Source organism: Pyrus communis, chromosome 2, assembly GCF_041283825.1.
Source record: "Pyrus communis isolate YQ-2024b chromosome 2, ASM4128382v1, whole genome shotgun sequence".
Classification (NCBI taxonomy): domain Eukaryota; kingdom Viridiplantae; phylum Streptophyta; class Magnoliopsida; order Rosales; family Rosaceae; genus Pyrus; species Pyrus communis.
Genome location: NC_142566.1, coordinates 93,763 through 114,477, shown reverse-complemented (window position 1 = coordinate 114,477; position 20,715 = coordinate 93,763). Strand labels below are relative to the sequence as shown.

At 38.9% G+C, this 20,715-nt stretch overlaps 2 protein-coding genes across 3 annotated transcripts; one reads left to right on the top strand and one right to left on the bottom strand.

The window, feature by feature from the left end:
- The first annotated feature begins 1,398 nt into the window (after positions 1–1,398).
- Positions 1,399–8,298, top strand: LOC137747643 (uncharacterized). Of its 2 annotated transcripts, none has more exons than XM_068487787.2 (13): positions 1,399–1,724; positions 2,116–2,296; positions 3,284–3,353; positions 3,851–4,047; positions 4,786–4,861; positions 4,956–5,039; positions 5,127–5,206; positions 5,809–5,935; positions 6,182–6,241; positions 6,339–6,389; positions 6,480–6,638; positions 7,294–7,426; positions 7,964–8,298. In XM_068487787.2, exons 2-13 carry the CDS (start codon positions 2,142–2,144, stop codon positions 8,131–8,133), a joined length of 1,362 nt encoding a protein of 453 aa, XP_068343888.1. In that variant the 5' UTR covers positions 1,399–1,724; positions 2,116–2,141; the 3' UTR covers positions 8,134–8,298. The 2 variants fall into 2 exon arrangements, with proteins under 2 accessions (XP_068343888.1, XP_088535627.1); XM_088679501.1 differs by having other exon boundaries at positions 1,614–1,969.
- Positions 8,299–8,903: 605 nt separating this feature from the next.
- Positions 8,904–9,746, bottom strand: LOC148698317 (uncharacterized). Its single transcript, XM_088679494.1, has one exon. The coding sequence runs from the start codon at positions 9,637–9,639 to the stop codon at positions 9,082–9,084; it is 558 nt and encodes a 185-aa protein (XP_088535620.1). The 5' UTR covers positions 9,640–9,746; the 3' UTR covers positions 8,904–9,081.
- Positions 9,747–20,715: the final 10,969 nt, after the last annotated feature.

The following is a 20,715-nucleotide window of genomic DNA, read 5'->3' as shown; positions in this document are numbered from 1 at the left end:
AACACTTTCGATGAGGAATTATGAATTTTATATGGCGATGATACCTTATGGCATTCCTCTTAGGGATGCAAACATTATCCTAATTGAATCGCTATTCAAGGACAACATTGATGTGTGACAGTAAAGTTCAAAAACGATATTAACTGACTTTTAATTATAGAGACCCAAAGGATAAGATGTTTCAATGCCAAAAAGAAATTTGCAATGAGAAATAATAAGCCCACACTCTTTATAATTTCTCACGTGCTTTTGTTAATCCTGTTCTATTTTCATTTGGTCATGACTCATAAATTAAAAAAGTTCTTGGAAAGTTAAGATAATGTGTGAAATTCAGCTCTTGTAAAATAAAAGGCAAAAATAAAAACCCACTGGTTGGGTTGACCAATATATCTATCTAGCTGTCTATAGCTATCTATCTTGAATGGAAGAGAACGGAATGGTGTAAGATTTTCTCTTCTCTTGTTCCCATCTTCTTACTTTTTTTTTTTTTTCATATATTATTTTTTATCTTATTATTTTTATAAAAAAATTAATATAAGATATTGACGTGATTAAATCGTAATTATTCAAACAAAAATAAATAAAAAAGAAATTAAAAAGAAAGAGAATCCCCCTCCTCCCAGTGGAATTGGGTTGACTATGATTGCTGGCAGTTGCAACAACATGCTCTCAACCTTCAAATCTTGGGAAGGACTGGTAGTTGGGACCTTGTCGCTGTCAGGACTCAGGAGCCAGTAGATTAGATTTTTAGGGATGTACAGTATGTGTGAGGCATTTATTTTTTGAGAAAAGCTAAACAAAGTCTCTCAAGTTGAAATTGGAATTGTTCATAAATTTTATATCATTTCACAATTGAATATTAATTTTTATGTTAATATTATAAAAAATTATATTAAAATGATAAGGTAGCAGAGTGACAGTTCTCTTATTTTTAATTTTTACCCCAATTTTCTCATTATCTTGTGTGTTGTGTTGGCTTCAGTAGGTCCCAACGCTCGGAATTAGTTGGAATTAGGTGGACTTGGAAACGGCAGCATTTGTCTTTTGTCAAGCAATATGCCAATATGTATTGTATTGTTGGCGAAACCCACGCCTAGTGTCATGAGCTAGATTCTTCTCTCTTCAACACGTCTTCGGGTAAATAAAGTGAAAGTCGTTTTCAATTTTCTTTGCGCCAAGTTTGCTGCTTTCTAGTTTGATTGGAAAGAGGAGTATGATTATCTCCTTTCTTTTTTATTTAAACGGTTATGGTTAAATTACGTTAACATTTTATATTAATTTTTTATCATAAAAAATAAATAAATAAAAGAATGTGAGAGAATGAAATAAAAAAAGACGAAAAGAGAAAGGGAAAGAATCTAATCCTTATTGGAAAAGAGAAACTTACAGTTACATACTTTTCAATTTGTTTGCAGTCTTGATGGTTGGGAGTTCCAAGAAAGGCAGCTAAATATTAAAGGAGAGTTAATAAAAAAAAATTTAAAAATTTAAAATTTTAACAATAATAATAAAATAAAAAGTAAAATAAATAATATCAAAATTAATTTTTTAGTGCTCTTCTCGTTGCACACGAAACAAGGACAAAGACGACTTGGTTTGCTTTACTTCTACTTTGTTCAGATAACTGATTTTGCCCAGAGAGAGGGAGGGAGAGAACGACGACGACAAAGACCCATTTATATGTTGGGCTGCATTTCATCGCTGCTTCCGCATCAAAGCTGAAGGTTGGTTTCTTCTTCCTCCTTACTTGTTGCTGCTCTCTCTCTCTCTCTCTCTCTCTCTCTCTCGGTGCAGCTCTAATCTATCATTCATAATTCACGGATATAATAACCCTTTCATTTTCCGTTTTTCTCTGTTGAATTATTAATCCATAACTTATACGATTGTTGGTTTTACTAACACAAATAGATTATGAAAATTCTTAACCTCCCATTCAATTCCTCCTGCACCCCATCTTCTTATACAAGAGGTTTCCTTTTATCCCCTTCCCCTGTGATTTTCTTGCCTATTTTTGGTTTCGTCTGTCTCTATTCTAGAATCAAATATTTTAGAGTTTGTTTGAGCTCCTCAGACTCAGAGTTGTATTTTCTCAAGTTTAATTCTTTTGCTCTGCAGGTTCTCTTTAATTTGAAATTTCCCTTATGGCTAATGCCACTGATGATGTTGATTCATTCACTACTCTTGGGAGAAGCACCGTCTCTTATTACGGTGTGGGGCATATGCTTAATGACATTACTGCTTCCTGTTGGTTTACATATCTCTTACTGTTCTTGACAGATATTGGACTTTCCCCAAGGTAAATTCTAGTGATTTCCTTAGTTTCAAGTTCTTTGTACCTCGACCCACATCTGCACTTATACGTTTGTTTACGCGCATTGGCATATGCGCCCTTGCTTATTTTGAAATGCAACACACATATATACGTACAGACAGATCATGGTGGATGAGTTTGGGGGTGCGTGAAGCTTTCAAGACTTAGCAACATGTTATGTTAAATGTTGTCCACTTTAATAATGAGTATGAAAAAATAATTATCCACTGTTCACAAAGCATTGGTTTCTGTGGTAGGAAGGAACTGTAGGGCCAAATTTGCAGTATGAGAGAAAATATCTAGATAGTTTAGGGGAAGTCTACAAATTTGACAGATAGGAGCGAATGAGACTTGTCAGGTTGATTAGGGCAGTTAGGCTATGCTAACCTTTTCAGGGTTGTACTATGTCATTGTCCTAATATCATCTGAATAAGTTGCACAATCTTGGTATCAAATATGATGAAAACTTGAATTATGCTTAAATCATTTAATCCATGTTTTAATCAAAGTTGTTATTTCTAGAAGTTAGGGCATCCAAGTTGTTACATAATGGATGCAAGGCTTAGAATTCTGGAAGTGAGACTTTATTTGATTAACATGCCCCCTTATGCGTGGCTGAAAAATGTTAAGCACGCAAACTAGTTATATTGGGTGACGTAAACTGCATGTTGCTGAACTAGGCCTAAAATGTTGATGAATTGTTTGCTCTCATACTATGTTAATGTTAAGAGGCATCAATGCGAAAACCAATTTGCAAGTGGTTGAGAGGTGTGAGAATTTATGTATGGTGATGCAAAGGCTAAGAACTCCCCTTGTGGGATTTTCTATTCTCAACATTATTGTATTACCATCTCATAGTTTCAGCGTTTTGTATCATCAATCCTTAAAGATATGTTTTCTTAAGGTGTACCACATGTTTTTCTTTTTCTCTTTCTTAACTGTTATTTTCTCATTATTTTTATTTCTGTTCAGGGATGCTGCTACTGTTATGCTTTCTGGTCAAATAGCTGATGGATTTGCAACCATATTTGCTGGCGAACTGGTATCTTGATTATAATTGTATCATACATGGATGCTTCTTGCTATCCGTATTTTCAACATTCATCAATAAATGACTTAGTATATGCTGAAAAGCATGCTTGATGGATCACATAGCTTAAGTTCCAATATAATTTTTTTTGGAACTTTATGTTGACAAGTCCACATACCTACATGGCCTATTTCCCTTAGACGTGCTAACTTGCTTTCAACATTTTACTTGTATGTATTGTATTTAGAAGCCATAACTTATCTAGAGTTGTGTCATATCGACAACGTTATAAATGAAGTGTCAATGTTACATAAGTGATGGGGGACTAAGCCCAGAAAACCACCCATCCAAGTGATTGAAATCATATCCGACCAGAAAAAGAAATTATGAATTAATAATTGTGAACCTTTTAATTCCTGTTTCCTTTTCAGTTTTGGCAATTGCAAGTTGCAACCATGGTTTTTTATTTGGTCCGTAAATAATATTTGTTTCTGTTTGCAACTTGATAGATAGATCGGTTTGGACATTTCAAATTGTGGCATGCTGCAGGCTCTGTTTTGGTTGCTATATCTTTTTCTTCCGTTTTTGGTGCTTGCATACCTTGTAAAATTTTTGGCACCTCTTCATCAACATTGCGAACTGTCGGTTACAGTATATTTGCAGCCATCTTTAACGTTGGTTGGGCTGCTACTCAGGTTTCACACATGTAAGTACTTTGTGAGTTTTAAAGTGAAAGTCTATGAGCTCCTTCTGATAAAATAAAACTACAAACCCAATGGAAGAACAATCTTCACCAAAACTCTTTCTGTTGTAATAAAATAATAAATAAAAAATGCTCCTTTAGTGTTCTTCTAATAAATACTAGCATATGGGCACACACAAAGTGTGTGAGAAAATTTTTTATTTTTGTTTTTGAAATAGAAGGAGAGAGGAAGAGAGTGATAGAGAATGTGGGAGTGGGAAGTTTTTTTTAATTTTTATAATTAGAGATATGTTAGGATTACATGTAGGTGAGGCTTTGAAAAAAAACAGTAAAATTTGGTTGTGTAAAACATTTCTGCCCCATTTTCTTATTCATGTTCTGTTTTAATTAGAGGGTTAAACTGGTAATTTCATAGGGTTTTGGTTGACAATGAGTGTTTTATTAATTAGTAGAGATAAACTTGAAATGGTGGCATTGCTATTTCAATTTTCTATTTACCTCATTATTTTTATTTTATTTTCTATCATGTATGTGTCGCCCTTGGCTATGAACTCTACTAGAGAGGTTTAGAAATTTATTTTGATGATTGCATTGAGTCAATAGACGGATTTTTTTTTCAAATTCAGTAAGCTTGGAACCCTGTCCCTAACCTCCTTATTTGAGGAAAAGAAAATGAAAGGGCATTTTCTTTTGGCCTATGGAATATCTAAACACTTACAAAGAATAACTGTTTTGTTGAAGGTCTATGTTGAATTGCATTACGCTGAATTCAAATAGCAGAGTGGTGCTAGCTAGCTGTCGAAATGCTTTTACTATGGTTAGCAGCGTCCCTTTTAAGTTTTGAATTGATTATTCAGCTCCATATTTTGTTTTGTGTTTGCATTGATCGAAATGTTTTAAACCTTTTAAAGGTTGCCAACCTCAGCCTGTATGCAGTTGCTTTTGTTGTCTTTGGTGTCACTCGGGCAAATACACATGCCGACATTGAAATTCAGGTATGATTATTTTCTAAGCAGTTCTGGTCCATCTATTAAGATCTTCTGTTCAAGTATGTCCATCACATCACTTTCACAAATGAGCAGTACCGCTGGATTGCGTATTTGTCAATTTTCATAGGATGCTGCTTTGTGGGTATATTTCATCTCGGCACAAAAGAGCCAAGGTTTGCTAATTTTCTCTCAGTTTTGACTTTTGATTTGTTCTTTAAATGCTTAAGTTTTGACTTTTGATTCATTCTTTGAATGCTTATACCATTGTCGTAATATAAGATGCACATTTTATGAGGGCTGCAAGAAGAATTTGTATCGTTTTCAATATGCGCTAGTGCAGACTGCAGAGTGTTACTTATTTATTTCCATCATTTGCATTAATTTAGGGTCTGAAAGAACTTTAGGTTTTTACTATATTGTGTAGGTGTTATATTAATGTAAATTTTATTATGATGATAATTTCTATTCAAACTTTGGGAATATGATAGAAATTGATTAAGACTATGGATTTGACTTACCATAGTTTTGTAGTTCTAATTAACGTCCCTGTTTTCTCTATTTCATCCTATGCTCTTTCCCCACCTTGCATTTATTAGAAGCATTCTCCTCTGTTCTTTTCCTAGCTTCATCAGAAAGTCTTGCATCATAAGTATCTTCTTTTGGTTTTTGATCTTGGATTTAAATGTTCCTGTATCATTTCTTAATCGTTCTGTGATTATTTCGTAAAACCTGATAACCTCCAACTGTAGATAGTTAATCTGCATTACACATGCAGATTAAAAGTCAGCGCACAAGGAAACAGTAGTTCAAGGATTTCATGGACATACTGGTTTAAGAAAGTTCTGTATTATCAGGTTGCTATTGTTTATGTGCTGACCAGGCTAGTGGTCAATGTTTCACAGGTCAGCACACTTTTCTCCCTCTTTGTGATCATTTTTATCCATCACGAAAAGAACAAACTGCAACTAATAAGAAATGGACAGCTGAGTCCCAACGGATTTGTTGAGCATCCAAGTTGAGAACTCCCTTATCATACTGATTTTCCTAGGAAACCACTCTTGCAATATTTTCTCCCATAATAGAAGTAATTGCCAGATTTTGTTGTCAACCTTTGTAGTTCTTAACCTAGACGGCTTTCGTTTACTCAGGCATATCTTGCATTCTATGTTATAGATGATCTGCGAATGGCGCAATCAGCTAAAGCTCTGGTATGCACACCTTCATCATCAGAAGCGTTTTTTTTTATTTTTTTATTTTTTTCAAAGAATGAGAGACTGATTTATCTCTTTTAATTGATGAGAATAGGTTCCTGCGATTATCTACATAAGCAGCTTCCTCGTATCTGTACTACTACAGGTCCCTTGCGAACTCAGTTTGATAAAATCTTTTATATGACATATGCGCTTTGTTGTGTTGGTGCCTAACCATTTAACTTTAGTATTCTAGGAGATTTCATGGAATGGTCATTCCTTGAAGACCTTCTTTTCTGCTGGAGCCATTATGTGGATATTTTGCGGAGCAGGGATCCTATTTTTACCTAGCAACATGAGTGCTTTCATGTTCCTCATATCAATATTTATTGGCATAGCGAATGCTTTGATGATGGTATGATGTCATGCTTTGGTGATTTGAACTTCCTTCATGAAAATTTTAAGTGTATTGTAAATTGGTTGCATTTTGAAATTAGTCAGTAAAGTTGATACGTATTGATACTTTAGTTGAGGCACTGTGGCTGAGTGAGATACCGGAGGTGTTGTCAATCACTTACTGGAATTGCCATAGGTTGATTGGAGCCTCTTCACTACTCCCCCATGTCCCTCTCCGTTTTAGTTGGTTCAAGACGATATATGAACTATGTTAACACTTGAAACGAATATAGAAGTACATGCATGTATTGCCCTTAGAAAGGTGGACACTGTCATATCTCTGCCAGCTGATTTTTGTCACATAATAATTGTTGACAACATAAAAGATGATAGATGTCTAAGTGGTAGTACAGTTTTAAAAACTTGAGACAACGAAGAACTCTGTATGACCCGTGTTCCTTATGTTGAAATGACCTTTAAGGATTGACATTTCTTTCACTCTATTTTTTTGCTTTCTCAGTCTGAAGCTTGAGAATAGAATCGTGTGTGAAGAAAACAAGAGTTCTTATTATTGATGGAGATGCTGCTGGTTTTAAAACATACGTGCAGTATCAGTCCATTTTAGTCGAGTAGTTTCTTATAAATTCAGTCTAAATCATCTTTTGATGTGGCAGGTTACTGGAGTAAGCATGCAAAGCTTTTTAATTGATACAGATCTCAATGGATGTGCATTTGTATGTGGATCTTTAAGCTTCTTGGACAAAATCTCATGTGGGCTTGCCTTATTTGTTCTTCAGTCCTATCAAAGTAAGTTACAATTTTGTGGATCTTGCTATATCTATTGCATGTTTGGTTATGTATTTTTTTTTTCTGTCATTATATTGGATTCATAAAGTTGGTTCTGTGGTTCTTAGTTTGTTGGGCTTAATGAGTTTTGGGTGATGGGATCTTTTTTTACCTGCATGGACTACTAGCAACTAGAGCAACTTTGTTTCAGTTTTGTCAGTGTTGAACGTAATGTACTTGTGTATCACCGTCCCCATTACGGTGCATTATTGTTATTTCATGGTGGCAGGGTATTTTTACTTCTGCTTGATTCTGTTTCATTATCGGGTTATACAATTTCTCACATGAGAAAGGTGTTCATGTGGTCATGACAAGGGTTGAAGACTCATGTAGGGTCTCTACAATGGAATTAGTTACTCTCGTGTTGTCTTTTCTTGTTTGAGCTTCGGTCGCCATAGTACTAAAACTCATCAATACTTGTTTCCATTTCCCCTGAAAATGACTTGAGTACTATAGTATGCAATAGTTGGTTCCCAATGTAAAACTTTTAATATGCAGGTAACAGGTTCATACAGGAAAACCATTCAAATCATGTCAACATCTCAGTCACGAGATTTGGATTGGGTCTTGTTCCGGCGTTATGTGCACTTGTCTCTGTGGTAGTCACATACACCATGAAACTCCAAACTGCTCGCTGTAAACCTTTGATGGAGCCTCTATTGGCATAGTGTCCACTTGAAACCAATGTTGACTCGAAGTTCTGTATATACTTGTTAGTTTTTATTACAAGCACATGCTTGAGAGAAATTAACCGGGCAGACCTAATTCTGCTTTAGGAGAAGCTGAAAAATTTTCAGCAATTCATAATGTCAACAAGGCCATTCAATTCTTTACTTATTTGTCCTTTTAATTCTTTTTATTGAAGGGATTGATGGCATGATTGCACGCCGCCGTTCATCTGTGTATAATAATTTACTAAACATTCAGCTGTTTGAGTGACTGGGTTCTGTAGTTTCAGATAACTTAGTTCAAACGGAATCCAAGCGTTCATTTGTTTTTAATCAGTAAATCATTACTTTAAGGGGGAAATTCTTATTCATTTGGTTCATCTAGCTAACATTACCCTGAAACTACAACTCCAGAAGACATGAAATTTTATTAGCAAACATTACCCTCTCCTCGGTTGATTGAAAAAAATGGTAATCAATACATGTTATGAGCTAAACTCGACTTAGTTCATAAAATTGGAATAAGTCACACGTTGAGAGTTTTATCCTCCCCCTGCCCCATTGATTTAGGAAAGTTTGATTTCCAGCACATTAATTTTGTTTTGTGTAGGTAATTAATAGGTCGTGTTCTCAAATCTCAACAGGTGAGCTCTTGAGTTGTTATAGAAAACAGTGCATGAGAGGATTTCAACAATAGTTCTAATCTAATAGTCCAAATAGCTGGGCATGTGAATTTCGACTTGTCAGTTAAATATATAGCAGAAGGACAATTGAAACTAAATATATCTTGGTAAGTATCGCATTAAATTACTCGAATCCAATCGAATATATGTTCACACAATACATAGAACACATATAGTACTGTATACGCGAGGAGAATACAAAGCAATTGAAGCGTTTTAGTTTATACGTAGAAACAAACAAGCAAGAAACTCATTGCTTACAATATTACATAGTTAACCGAGGAACCGCGGCCTCAAGCTTCCTGGGTTCTCTAAGTGTTCGGTCGCTCCTGACTGTGACCAAATGGCCAAAAACTTTGGCACAACGACTCACCAGTTTCTTGAGCTTCATTCCTCCTTGCAAACTCTCTTCTGCCTTTTGCTGCTTCTTGACCAGTTGAAGGTGCTTCCCTTTTTCTTCTTCAGTGAAGTGTTGGCCAAGTGAACTTCTTCCAGTGCTCCCTTCGTTACCTGATTTGATGACCGCCTTTGCTCTTTCATCCCCATTGATCAATTGCTTCAATATTTTACGGTCATAACCATTCTCTGGATGATCTTCATTTTCAACTTTCGAGGGTGAGGGTGAAGGCGAAGGTGAAGGCGAACTCTGATCTCCTCCATCTCCATTTTCATCCAGAAAACTTTTCAGAGCAAGAGCGGGAGCGGGAGTAGGGATGCTAATTCCTTCTTGGACGTTATAGTTAAATGATGACTTTCTAGTCCGCCTTGACATTGTAATATCATAACAGCGTTTGTTGATACTGCACTCACTTCCCTTTCCCATTGTTTTGCTGAATTATGCAGATCGAGTGCATATCAGCATATGTTCTATTTTTGTGTATTTTTATTTTTGGTATGATATCATGATCATCTCTGCAAGGGCAAGGAATATATAACATGATAAACAATTGTAAGAAAGAGATTGTGGTTGTTGTTTCTACTTAATTTCTAGTAGGATACAGGACGGATTGCTTAGCGATTGAGCAATTGGTGAGAGAGTAGTTTCAAGGGATCTGAAAAGAAAAGGTGAAATGTCTCCTATCTGCAGTCTGCAGTGCCGGTCGAATAAACCTTACTGCCATTTTAAACCATCTCATAAAAAAAAATGTATTTCTGCCGAGGAATTCAGAAGTGGTGATGGGAGGTTGCACCATATATCTAGGATCGACAGTGGATATGGCCTCGCCCAACCTTTTCTTGATTTGATTCGTCACTTTCTCTTGTTGAATTTTCTGCTTGGCCACCTTTGTCCTCTCAAACTCAGACTGAGACTGAGACCAGGGTAGGTGACTTTCATGCTTTCAGCTGCAGTAGCAAGCAATATTATCCATTAATTCATTGAGAAGAACTTTTATTGTAACGGGAATAGGATCAGCTTTACCACTTAAACATGTGTTTTTTATAGAGGAGGAAGAGATATGACAAGACGGATTCAACCTCTGAATCTGCTTCCGCTGTCGTAGGGTAAAACTATTTGTGTCGGGATAATGGTGTTCGATTTGTACGTTTGTCTAAAACAACCAAATAAACTTTCAAAGTACTTGGACCCAGCCCTTGCCTTGCAGCCTCAGCAGCGGCTTGAAGGACAAGTGCGTTTGCAGCTTCTTCTGGTGGCCCGACGTCCACTTCCTCAGTGTTGCCTTGGGCTGCAAAGCCAAAGTAAGAATTAGTGATCAATAGATTATGGAAGTATCACAAAGAGAAGTAAAATAGGAGCAGTAGAGGATACCCATAAGAAGAAGCTGGTTCTTCTGGTGGATCACCTTCTTCCAGTTTTCAAACTCTTCTTTCTTCGGATAGGATTTGAAGATGAGCTGCTCAAAAAGATGATCATGGGCCTCCCTGATGTCCCCTTCATATTTCTTCAACCACTTGGCCTCCCACCAAGTGGCAAAGGTTGGAGTACACTCGAAGTTAAGGGCTATGGGCTTGTGGACAACTTTGCTCATCACTTCTAAAATACGTCGAGCTGCCCAAAACGTTACCTCCAAGGGAAAGCAGAAGCGATAATAGGTTCCATAATGCATAGAGTTGAATAATGGCACTGGGATCGCCTGCCTAAATCCCAGTTGTCTACCATAGAAATTGGGGTGGTAGACCTCTGGCCTGTGCTCGTAGCCTGTGCGGTCACTCCGTACTCCCCATGCCAGATCTCTCTGCTGGATGTAAATGATAAGCTTCTCTTTGCAGAGGCTGCTGGCATCCTCTCCAAAAGCATCTTGGAAGATCTGGTCGGAGAACCATGGATACCTCTTGAGCATGGAGGCACCCCACTCTAAGTCTGCTCGAGTCCGATAAACTCTAAAGAAGTATAGGAAAGCAAGTATTGAATGGTTGGTGGGAGATGCCTCGGCCAAGACACTCACTGAAGCCACTCCTTCGGGGAACTCTAGGTTGGGCGCCCGGAACTCAGCAAAGTACCATTGAAGCCATAATTGGACCATCCAAGTTGGCCCGTTGAGATTGGTCTCGAAGGGTTCGCCTCTGGTCATTTCATACAGAAGGTGGTAGATGTGTGCGAGGAGGAAAAACCCTGTGGCCACATCATCGAAGAAATGGAGGGTTTCCACCAAAAGGATCCATTCCAGCTTCACTCATTTGGATTTGTTTGGGAACACATGTTTGTTTAACCAATACAGGAGGAAATACATGTGCTCCTGATCCTTGTTAGTAGTGGGGGAAGGCGGGCTGAATGTCTTCTTTGCAAATGGGATGAAGCTCGCGAGGGACGTCCCATAGCTCTTGAAGGTGGATGGAGTGTACTTTAGATGAGTAATTGACTTAGAGGCGCCCGAGTCTTCAGTAGTTCGGCAAAAGGATGATATCCACACACCTGCCCGAGGGTCTCAGCTAGAAGACCTGAGCCATGTCAAAGACAGTTGGAGATATGGGACCTATTCTAAAATCAAATGTATTTGTCCAATTGTTCCAAAATAAGAGAGTTGTGGTTAGGAGCTCGGGCTTGGCAATGACAATGACCTTGGAGAGCATAATAAACTTGTAGATGTCATTGTCCATCCACTTCTTCTTCTAGATAGGGTTGAGCTCATTTACCCATAGCGTCCAAGATTCATCTTTCATTAATGGGAAACCCCTTTAATGATTCGACCATTTGGAGGCCGAGATGCCAGCCTTGGCAGAATAGGGGTTTAGGGTGAACCAGCTAGCAGAGGGCATGTTGCTCTCCACCGCAATTAGGACTCAGCCAGTCTAGGTCGGGCCCAGGAAGTAGACACCTCATTCCTCAAAGAAAATTATGGAATTCAGGCTAGCCCGAGGGGGATGAAGGTCGTTAAGTCGACGGCGCAAGTTGACGATCCCTTTGCCGGACTCATATCTAAGACGAGTTTTGGGTGCCATTGGTTAAATTTTGGGAAGAAAGCAAGGAAGAAATGAGAAGGCAACAGAGTTTTGGAAAATCTGGGAATTTTGGAAAGTTGGAAAATAAGGATTGCTAAGGGTATTTGGCTGAGAGATTTAAATGCAGGTTATATAATGGGCAGTTAGATAACGTTGGAAATCGTGGGTTAGTGCAAAGGTTTATTCGAAAACGGCTATTTAAATGGTGCAAGTTCTGAGTAAAAGCATGCGGTTGATGTTTAATCATTATTAATGTCTTGGTTTGCAGACTTAATAATGATTAAAGGGGGTACTGTTTGGGTTGATATTTAAACATTGGGCTTTGCATTAAGGAAAGCTCAAAGGCGCCAAAACAACTTAAACTTGTCCGAAGCCCAGTCGAGAAGTGTCACATCCTGGCCCAGGCCCCCACCACAACTCGAGTTCGACTCCACTGAAGCACGATATTGTCTTCTTTGGGCTCCGACCACGCCCTCAAGGTTTTGTTTCTGGGAATTCACACGAGAACTTTCCCAATGGGTCACCCATCATGGGATTGCTCTCGCACGCTACTTGCTTAACTTTGGAGTTCCTACGGAACCCGAAGCCAGTGAGCTCCCAAAAAGCCTCGTACTAGGTAGAGATGAGAATATACATATAAGGCTTAGAGGATCCACTCCCCTGGGCGATGTGAGATGTTACAATCCACCCCCCTTAGGGGCTCGACGTCCTTGTCAGCATACATCTAGCCAGGGATTGGCTCCCACCACAACCCGGGCTCGACTCTACCGTAGCACGATATTGTCCGCTTTGGGCCTCGACCACACCCTCACGGTTTTGTTTCTGGGAACTCACACGAGAACTTTCCCAGTGGGTCACCCATCATGGGATTGCTCTTGCGTGTTACTTGCTTAACTTCGGAGTTTCTATGGAACCTGAAGCCAGTGAGCTCCCAAAAGGCCTCGTGCTAGGTAGAGATGAGAATATACATATAAGGCTTAGAGGATCCACTCCTCTGGGCGATGTGGGATGTTACAATCCACCCCCCTTAGGGGCCCGACGTCGGCCAAGGATTGGCTCCCACCACAACCCGGGCTCGACTCCATCGTAGCACGATATTGTCCGCTTTGGGCCCCGACCACGCCCTCACAGTTTTGTTTCTGGGAACTCACACGAGAACTTTCCCAATGGGTCACCCATCATAGGATTGCTCTTGCGCACTACTCGTTTAATTTCAGAGTTCCTATGGAACCCAAAGCCAATGAGCTCCCAAAAAGCCTCGTGCTAGGTAGAGATGAGAATATACATATAAGGCTTAGAGGATCCACTCCCCTGGGCTCTTTGAGTGTTATTTAATTAGTACTTATCTGGCTGGATTGAAATTAGGCTACTTATGCTCTGGTTGTGTATTTCACACTTAATTTTACGTTAGTACTTTGGTAGTTGGTTTTTATCTTCTCATATTTCTCTATATCTTTATTGCTTCCACACCGTGCACATGGTTACGTCACTGTCACGTGACAGCCAAGATGCCTAAGGTGGAGTAAGGAAGTCTCAGCCGCAACATAGGTCATGTGCTTAGGATTGAAGTAACAAGTGACAGAGACCAGCTCACTACTAGCCAAAAAACACTTTCTGATGGCATAAAGGTGTAAATCAGAGATGACTCACTACCCTTGAAAGCCCTCGACCAAGAGTAAAGCTAAAGCAGTCAGGCCAAATCGCCTATAAAAGGGGAAAGAAACAACAGAGATAAGGACACTCAAGCCAGTTTGTACCCAGAAAAACTGAAACTTGCCTAGATTCAGTCATTTTAAACAATAGTTCTCTTAGAAAAGTCATCTTTTGTCTAGTGTAAAAGCTTTGCTACCTTTCCTAGTGTTGTAGTATCGATTCCCTCGTGTAAAACCTATTTACCATCCATCCTTTTTAGCATACAACCTCTGTAAACTCAAAGAAAAGTGGCTGCAAGAAGTTTAACCTTGCCTGACAAGGTGAAATCTTGCCCGAATCTCTTTGTTTGTACTTTAATTTAGTATATTTGTCGTTTCATGTACTTTTTAGCATATATTCAAGTTATTTCCAACTGTTTTCTACCTAAGAGTCCCATTTGCATTCAAATTTGGTTAGCTTAATAAACATGGTTCCATTAAGAACAAACAGTGTTTCGAGGAGATGGTTAAAAGGGCCCTGAACTCCCCTCGTAATGTCAAATACAAGATTATGAACTAAAAGTCCTTGTTTGCAAGGCAAGTAAAAGAACTTAATGTAGACTTAACCTATCTATGACAATCCTTTAATAACAAGAAGTTTAAGTAACTTGGGGCGAAAGTAATCGACTTAGATCACATTTGTTATATTGAGATAGCAATGGCATGCCAAGATCCTTGTTAGTTTGGATTATGAGCCTCAAGGTCTACAACTAAGGCCCTACAAAGGAACCTTTCAAAACTAACTATTAACTTATCTTGCAGCACACCAAGCAAGAACCATCCCGACAACACACCAAGTGCCAACACCTCCGAGGAGCTGTGCGAAGGGAAATCCTTGCCTCGAACATAGTTTTGGAATGCCCAATAGGACCCATAATCTTGTATGCCAAGAAGAAGAAGGAATGAGCAAACTTTCAGGTGGAACACAGAGTACGGGCTACCCCATTGTCTAACAAGATCAGACATGACAGATCACCAGGAAGATTTCTCCACCTTTCGAGGTCTTACTATTTTAGAACCCAACTTCTTCTGAGAAGTCAGGCGGAAAAGTTACAAATGAAGACTTGCAAGCTACCAAGGTGCAAGTATTGAAAAGCATGGAGAAAATCTCTCTGGAGAAGAGAGCAGAGGTCAGCAGACTTTGTTCATTAACAGGGAGTCTGCAGAGGAGATTAGAATTGGAGTACTCTACCCCAATAGATGGTTATGCTAGGGAGATGATGAGAAAGGAAAGTCATGAGAAAGAGCCACTAATCCCCTTATTTCCTTTGCTCGAGGAAAATAAGGATAGGGGAAAAAGAAGGAAGAGCCTGGAACCAGTCAGCCAGAAGAGGAAAAGATCTCGGATCCAAGTATGCCCGACCTTTTACTATTCCCACTAGATAGTAGGGGTAGATCGAGCTAGAAGGAAGGAAGCTTGGAATAACTCAGCAAGTTAGAGAGTCCAGTAGAAAAGGCATGTCTACAGCTGTTGGCAAGCCTTCCCCTTATAGGCCACCATTGTTGGCTAATAAGGGAAGAGAGGCTAGGTGGAGACAGCCAGAACCATAGAAAGAAGCTTTCTCGGGCAATGAGCGTAGCCCAAAGTGGGAACCTCTTTACACCCACACAACAATGCAGCTAATCAACAACTTAGAAATACATTAGCCAAGCTGAGAAGAATGGTGGTCTAAAATGCCCAACCACAAGCTCGCTCGATGTTCAGGATCACCTACCAGAAGCCCTATCCAAAGTATATTGATTGGCAGAACCCCTTTTCCTTGAACTTCAAGGTGTCCGTGTTCTCAACCTTTAGTGGGGATGACTGTAATGTGTCTTCCAGAGACCATATTTTCAAGTTTTCCAACTACTGCGTGGCATTTGAAGACAATCCTAACTACAAGTTATGGTTGTTTGGGAACTCATTGGTTAGCTTAGCATCTCAGTGGTACTCTCTATTACCTCCCAATTCCATTGCCAGCTGGGGGCAAATGGAGATGGCTTTCTGCGTACAATTTTATATGGTAGAGCCCGAGATGACTATCAATGATTTAGTAGAGGTAAAACAATATGAACATGAGTCGAAAGAAGACTTCATTATGAGGTTTAGGAAGACAAGGATGAGATGCCAATTCCCTATCAACCATGTTCAACTTATTTCTATTGCTCAGAAAGCTCTGAGATTGCCATTGAGGAAGAAGTTCTATGATGTACAGTTTAATAATCTGCATGAGTTGGTAATAGCTGCTACAAAGTATGAGAAGTTGTCAGCGGAGGAGCAACAAGTAAATCATTCATCCAAGGTACCCTTTTTCTACAAAAACAAAGCTGCAATACACTAGTTGGAGTTTGAAGGCTCAGAGTTAGGAGAAAATGACAGCATCATAGGAGATGGAATTGAAATATGTGCGGCCGAGATGACCACTATTTTCAAGCCTTTAACAATGAAAGGTTTGGTCCAGCCAGTTAAAGACCAAAAAGTGGTGATGAATGATAGAGGATTTGTGCCTATGAAGCCCCCTAAGTACCAGACATATTCTTTTGATTTGACCAAGGCAGCTGATATCTATGAGAAGTTGGTGCGGGCTAGAGTAATCTTGCCCGACGCCACCAAAAAGATGCCCAAACCATAAGAGTTGAGAGGAAAGAAGTATTGCAAACTCCATTATACCTTCAATCACTTTATAGCCAACTGTGTGCAGTTTATGGACTGGATCCAAGATCTCATAGTTAAAGGGAAGTTGTTGCTGGAAAAACCCCAACCTAATATGATGATAGACATGGATCATTTCCCAAAGGCCACAATTAATATGATCAACCTCAATTGGGTTGAGAAAGGGAAAACCAAGGCTACTTGGGAGGTGAAGGGAGAAAGAAAGCAAGCTGCTAGACCTACAGAATGAGTTAGAGGGTTGCACGACAGACCCAATGCTGCCATAGTCAAGGGAGTAGTGGTATGTATTAAACGTAGTGTGGGTGTGAGTTAGAAGTACCAACAACCGAAGCACTCATTAACCATGACTTGGTCAAGAAAAGAGAAAACGAAGAACATGATGCTTGCAAAAGTATCATGCGGGCAGCTGAGAAAGAGACTTCCAGAAATATCTTCCAAAGGTTTGGAGGAAACTCAGAACCCAAGGGTTTATCCGAAGTTTTTAGAAATTATGAAGCCTCTGAGGAGATGGAAGATAAAGAGGCCAAAATGTCAAAGTGGATGGATGTAAGACCCTCACAGCCAAGCTATGATGTCAGGATGAAGCGGGGATGGAAAGAAAGAACAATGAACCTATTCTCCCCAGTCACCAAGAAAGATTCAGCCCGACTCGGCCAAAAGTGGTACATAGTTGGAAATGATGGAATACCTGTCAGGGAAATGAGGGCATCTATGATTAGAAGAGTTCAAAGGAAGCACAAAGCCCTCATGAACTCGTTAAAAGTCCCTATCACATCTGAGGCCTCAGAAAATGTCAAGTTTGAAAAGGTCCCTTAAGGAAGGAGGAAATAACTTCAATAGAAGAGTAAAAAAGAAATAGAAAGAGCCAGTAAAGCTAAAGAGGAAGGAGATCATATGCCTTCGAGCCCTCATCTAATGAAATATAGTATCTTGAGGAGAGCACAAGAGGATGTAGTGATGATGCCAACACTAAGATGGAGTCCAGAACCAATCTGTTTTGGAACCATTTCACTTGAAAGAGGAATACCTTCACCTTTCTTGGTTGATACTCTGTGTGAAATCCCAAGGCGACTACATGACTTTAGTATAACCAGAGAAGATGAAGTGCCGGAATTAATGTTGCCAAAAGATGCACAGGCTTGGATAGATAAATTTGTGTACTAGATTGGAGGAAAGAAAGAAGAGGTACCTAGACCCAGCAATTTCCATGTAAACATGACATATGTCTTATCTGCTATGTTCTACACCAAACTAGATCAGCCTGCCACGATAGAGGGTGATTATTTGGTAGCAGAGCCAATGATGGCACTTGTTAGTGTTGAAAAAGTTGGGGAAGAGAGATCAAGCATGGCAAACTTGCCTAAGGATACATGAAAGGAGCCCAAAAGGATATATTAAGATCAAATGGTGTTCAATAGGCCAAGCTTAGTCTTGGCTAACCATCTTAAGCCCATATATGTAACTGTTCATCTAGAGTGAGTACCCTTCAAAAAAGTCTTAATAGATAGTGGAGCAGCAGTCAATGTACTTCCCCTCAGCCAAATGAAGAAGCTGTGTAAAAGTGAGGAAGACCTTATCCCTACTGATCTTATAGTTTCTAGTTTATTTGGAGCTATCACTAAAACTTATGGGATATTGCCCTTGGAGATTGACTTGGGTTCTAAGCAAATCATGCTAGCTTTCTTTGTGGTGTATAATAGTTCTACTCATGAAGTTTTACTCAGCACATATTGGATTCACCAAAGTCTATATGTGTCATCCCCCCTACATCAACAAGTTGCTGTTTACCACGAGGCAAGGGCTGAGGAACCAGGATTTTAGGAAATTGTGGAGGTCGAGGCACGACCATTTCTCCCCTTAGCCAATGTTGCAGAGGCAAACTTCTACAACCCTAGTATTGGAATCTTGCAGTGTTTAGAAGTTGATGAGAATGGCTGCCTGACTAAGGTGACGGCCCAAAAGCTTATTGAACAAGGATTATTTCTCACAAATGAGGAGTGGGACATGCCCCATATTGTCCCAGCTCATTAACACCAATGATGTCAGAATAGAGGAGAAATGACCAAGTAGTTGCAGTCAGGTCCTTAATCAACAGACTGCCAGTGTATGGGAGGGAAATAAGAGAAGTGAGAAAGAGCTCAACTAAGGATGAAGCAGAGTGGGAGAAAGAGGTTTCGAGAACCAAGGACAGAGAAGAAGAATAGTTTTTGGGAGAGGAGATAAAGGCAGCCATACACATGGTTGAGTGTATTCATGACTTGAACTGGCCAGATGATGTGCCCGAGTGTCCAAAGTCAGTTGAATTTTTGTGTACAGAGCATGATAACCCAGCACCAGAAGTATAAAACCCCTTAGAAACCATTAATTTAGGGACTGAGGATGATCCAAGGCCAATACAATTCAGTGCCTTGTTGGAAACTGGTGATCAAGCAAGAATAATAGACCATTTGCATGAATTTAAAAACTGCTTTGCATGGCATTACACAGAGATGCCTAGATTGGACCCTGATTTAGTAGAGCACATAATGCCTATAAAGGAAGGGTATAAGCCTGTGAAGCAAGCTCTAAGGAGGATGTCAACAGAGATAAAAGAAAAGGTTAAAGAAAAAATCGAGAGGCTGGTGAAGGTTGGGTGCTGTAGGAGCCTCCTAGCATTTGTTACTTGTGAAGGAAGTGTTCTGAAGGAAGAGTTCTATATGCCTTCAGGGGATACTGATACCACTAGTTAGCACACTATATACGATATATGTTTTATGAAGGTTTTATGGCATACTAGGGTTTATGGAAAATCTATCAAATATTATGCTATTAGTTTTCATAAAACTATGGGGGTTAGTATGTTGATAATTGTTTTGTATTATATATATATATATATATATATATATATATATGTATATATATATATATATATATATATATGTATATATATATATATATCTATATGTATATATATATATATATATATATATATATATATATATATAAACTTGGTCCACTCATGTTAGTTTTGCGCCCCCTCGGGATTTAGATTCGAGGCGTACGATCCCGGCGTCAAGGCATTTTCTCATTGGCATCTTTGAGTCCTTTCGGTGTAGGACCCATTCCTTGTTCATTCAATTTTTATATTAATTCTTTTAGTGTTCTAGTTAGTTGTGTGCTCTGAACATGTTCCTTAAATGCATATTCATTATTATTAAAATTTAGAAATCTTATTTATTCCTTGTTCTCAACATTTGCATTAAAAAATGGCTTTTGTCACCTTCGGGGTGTCGGCCAGCACATGCCTAGCCTAGTGTTCGAGGAATATCGGGATCGGGACATGTCAATATATGAGTTTAATGGTTGATTAACTTAATTAAACATTAATAATATGCATCTTTGATTCATTGATTCAATTATTTGTTGTGATTTTGGAATTGTTGTTAGAAAACAGTGCAATATAGGTGAAAGATGAATGAAAACCCTGGTTGTTGAATGGTTGACGTTCATGATATAGAATCTAGTGAACTATGCTCGTTAAGTTCCATTGAGTGATACTAAAGCTTTATGTTTTTTTTTTAGTGAATGCCTTGAGAAATTTTAGAGCTTAACAAAAAGGATGAACTATGAAAAACTTGATCCAGGCTTCGGGTGCGTAGGCAGTCTAACACAGAGGTTAAATGCACCCATGATATAAAAGAAAAGTTATTGCACTATTGGACATTTGATTTGTATTTTGGTCACGTCTCGGAGGTGAGACACAATAGATGAACAGGTATATGGTGACATCATGTGTCGATCTTGAATGTATCTTGGGATTGAGATGTGACATAATATCTCATAATTATCTTTGTGATACAGAGGAAAATCAAGAGATATTCAGTTTGGAATATGCTCGGGATTTTCAAAGGCATTTTAGTCATTTTGGAGAAGAGAGAAACACACGAAAATACAAGCATTTATAGATCATAATATTCTAGTTAGGTCTCTAAGGCAATCACCTCAGCCCCAAGTCTTGGAAAGCAAAAACAAAAGGGACAATTAGACATATCATATCTAACCCAACAACCTTCAAAGTTCAAGACATGCAAGGAGGTTCAAAGCCTTGGTTCGTGTTCGTAAAAGTGTGCTGAGATCCAAACTTCCACACAAGAGGCATAAATGTCTATTTAATCGA

Excerpts from the sequence above, each read along its gene's own strand:
- LOC148698317 (XM_088679494.1), bottom strand. The coding sequence starts at position 9,639 with ATGGGAAAGGGAAGTGAGTGCAGTATCAACAAACGCTGTTATGATATT.
- LOC137747643 (XM_068487787.2), top strand. The coding sequence starts at position 2,142 with ATGGCTAATGCCACTGATGATGTTGATTCATTCACTACTCTTGGGAGA. Across the intron at positions 5,936-6,181 it reads TAGTGGTCAATGTTTCACAG|GCATATCTTGCATTCTATGT; the intron begins GTCAGCACACTT and ends TCGTTTACTCAG. Across the intron at positions 6,390-6,479 it reads TCGTATCTGTACTACTACAG|GAGATTTCATGGAATGGTCA; the intron begins GTCCCTTGCGAA and ends TTAGTATTCTAG.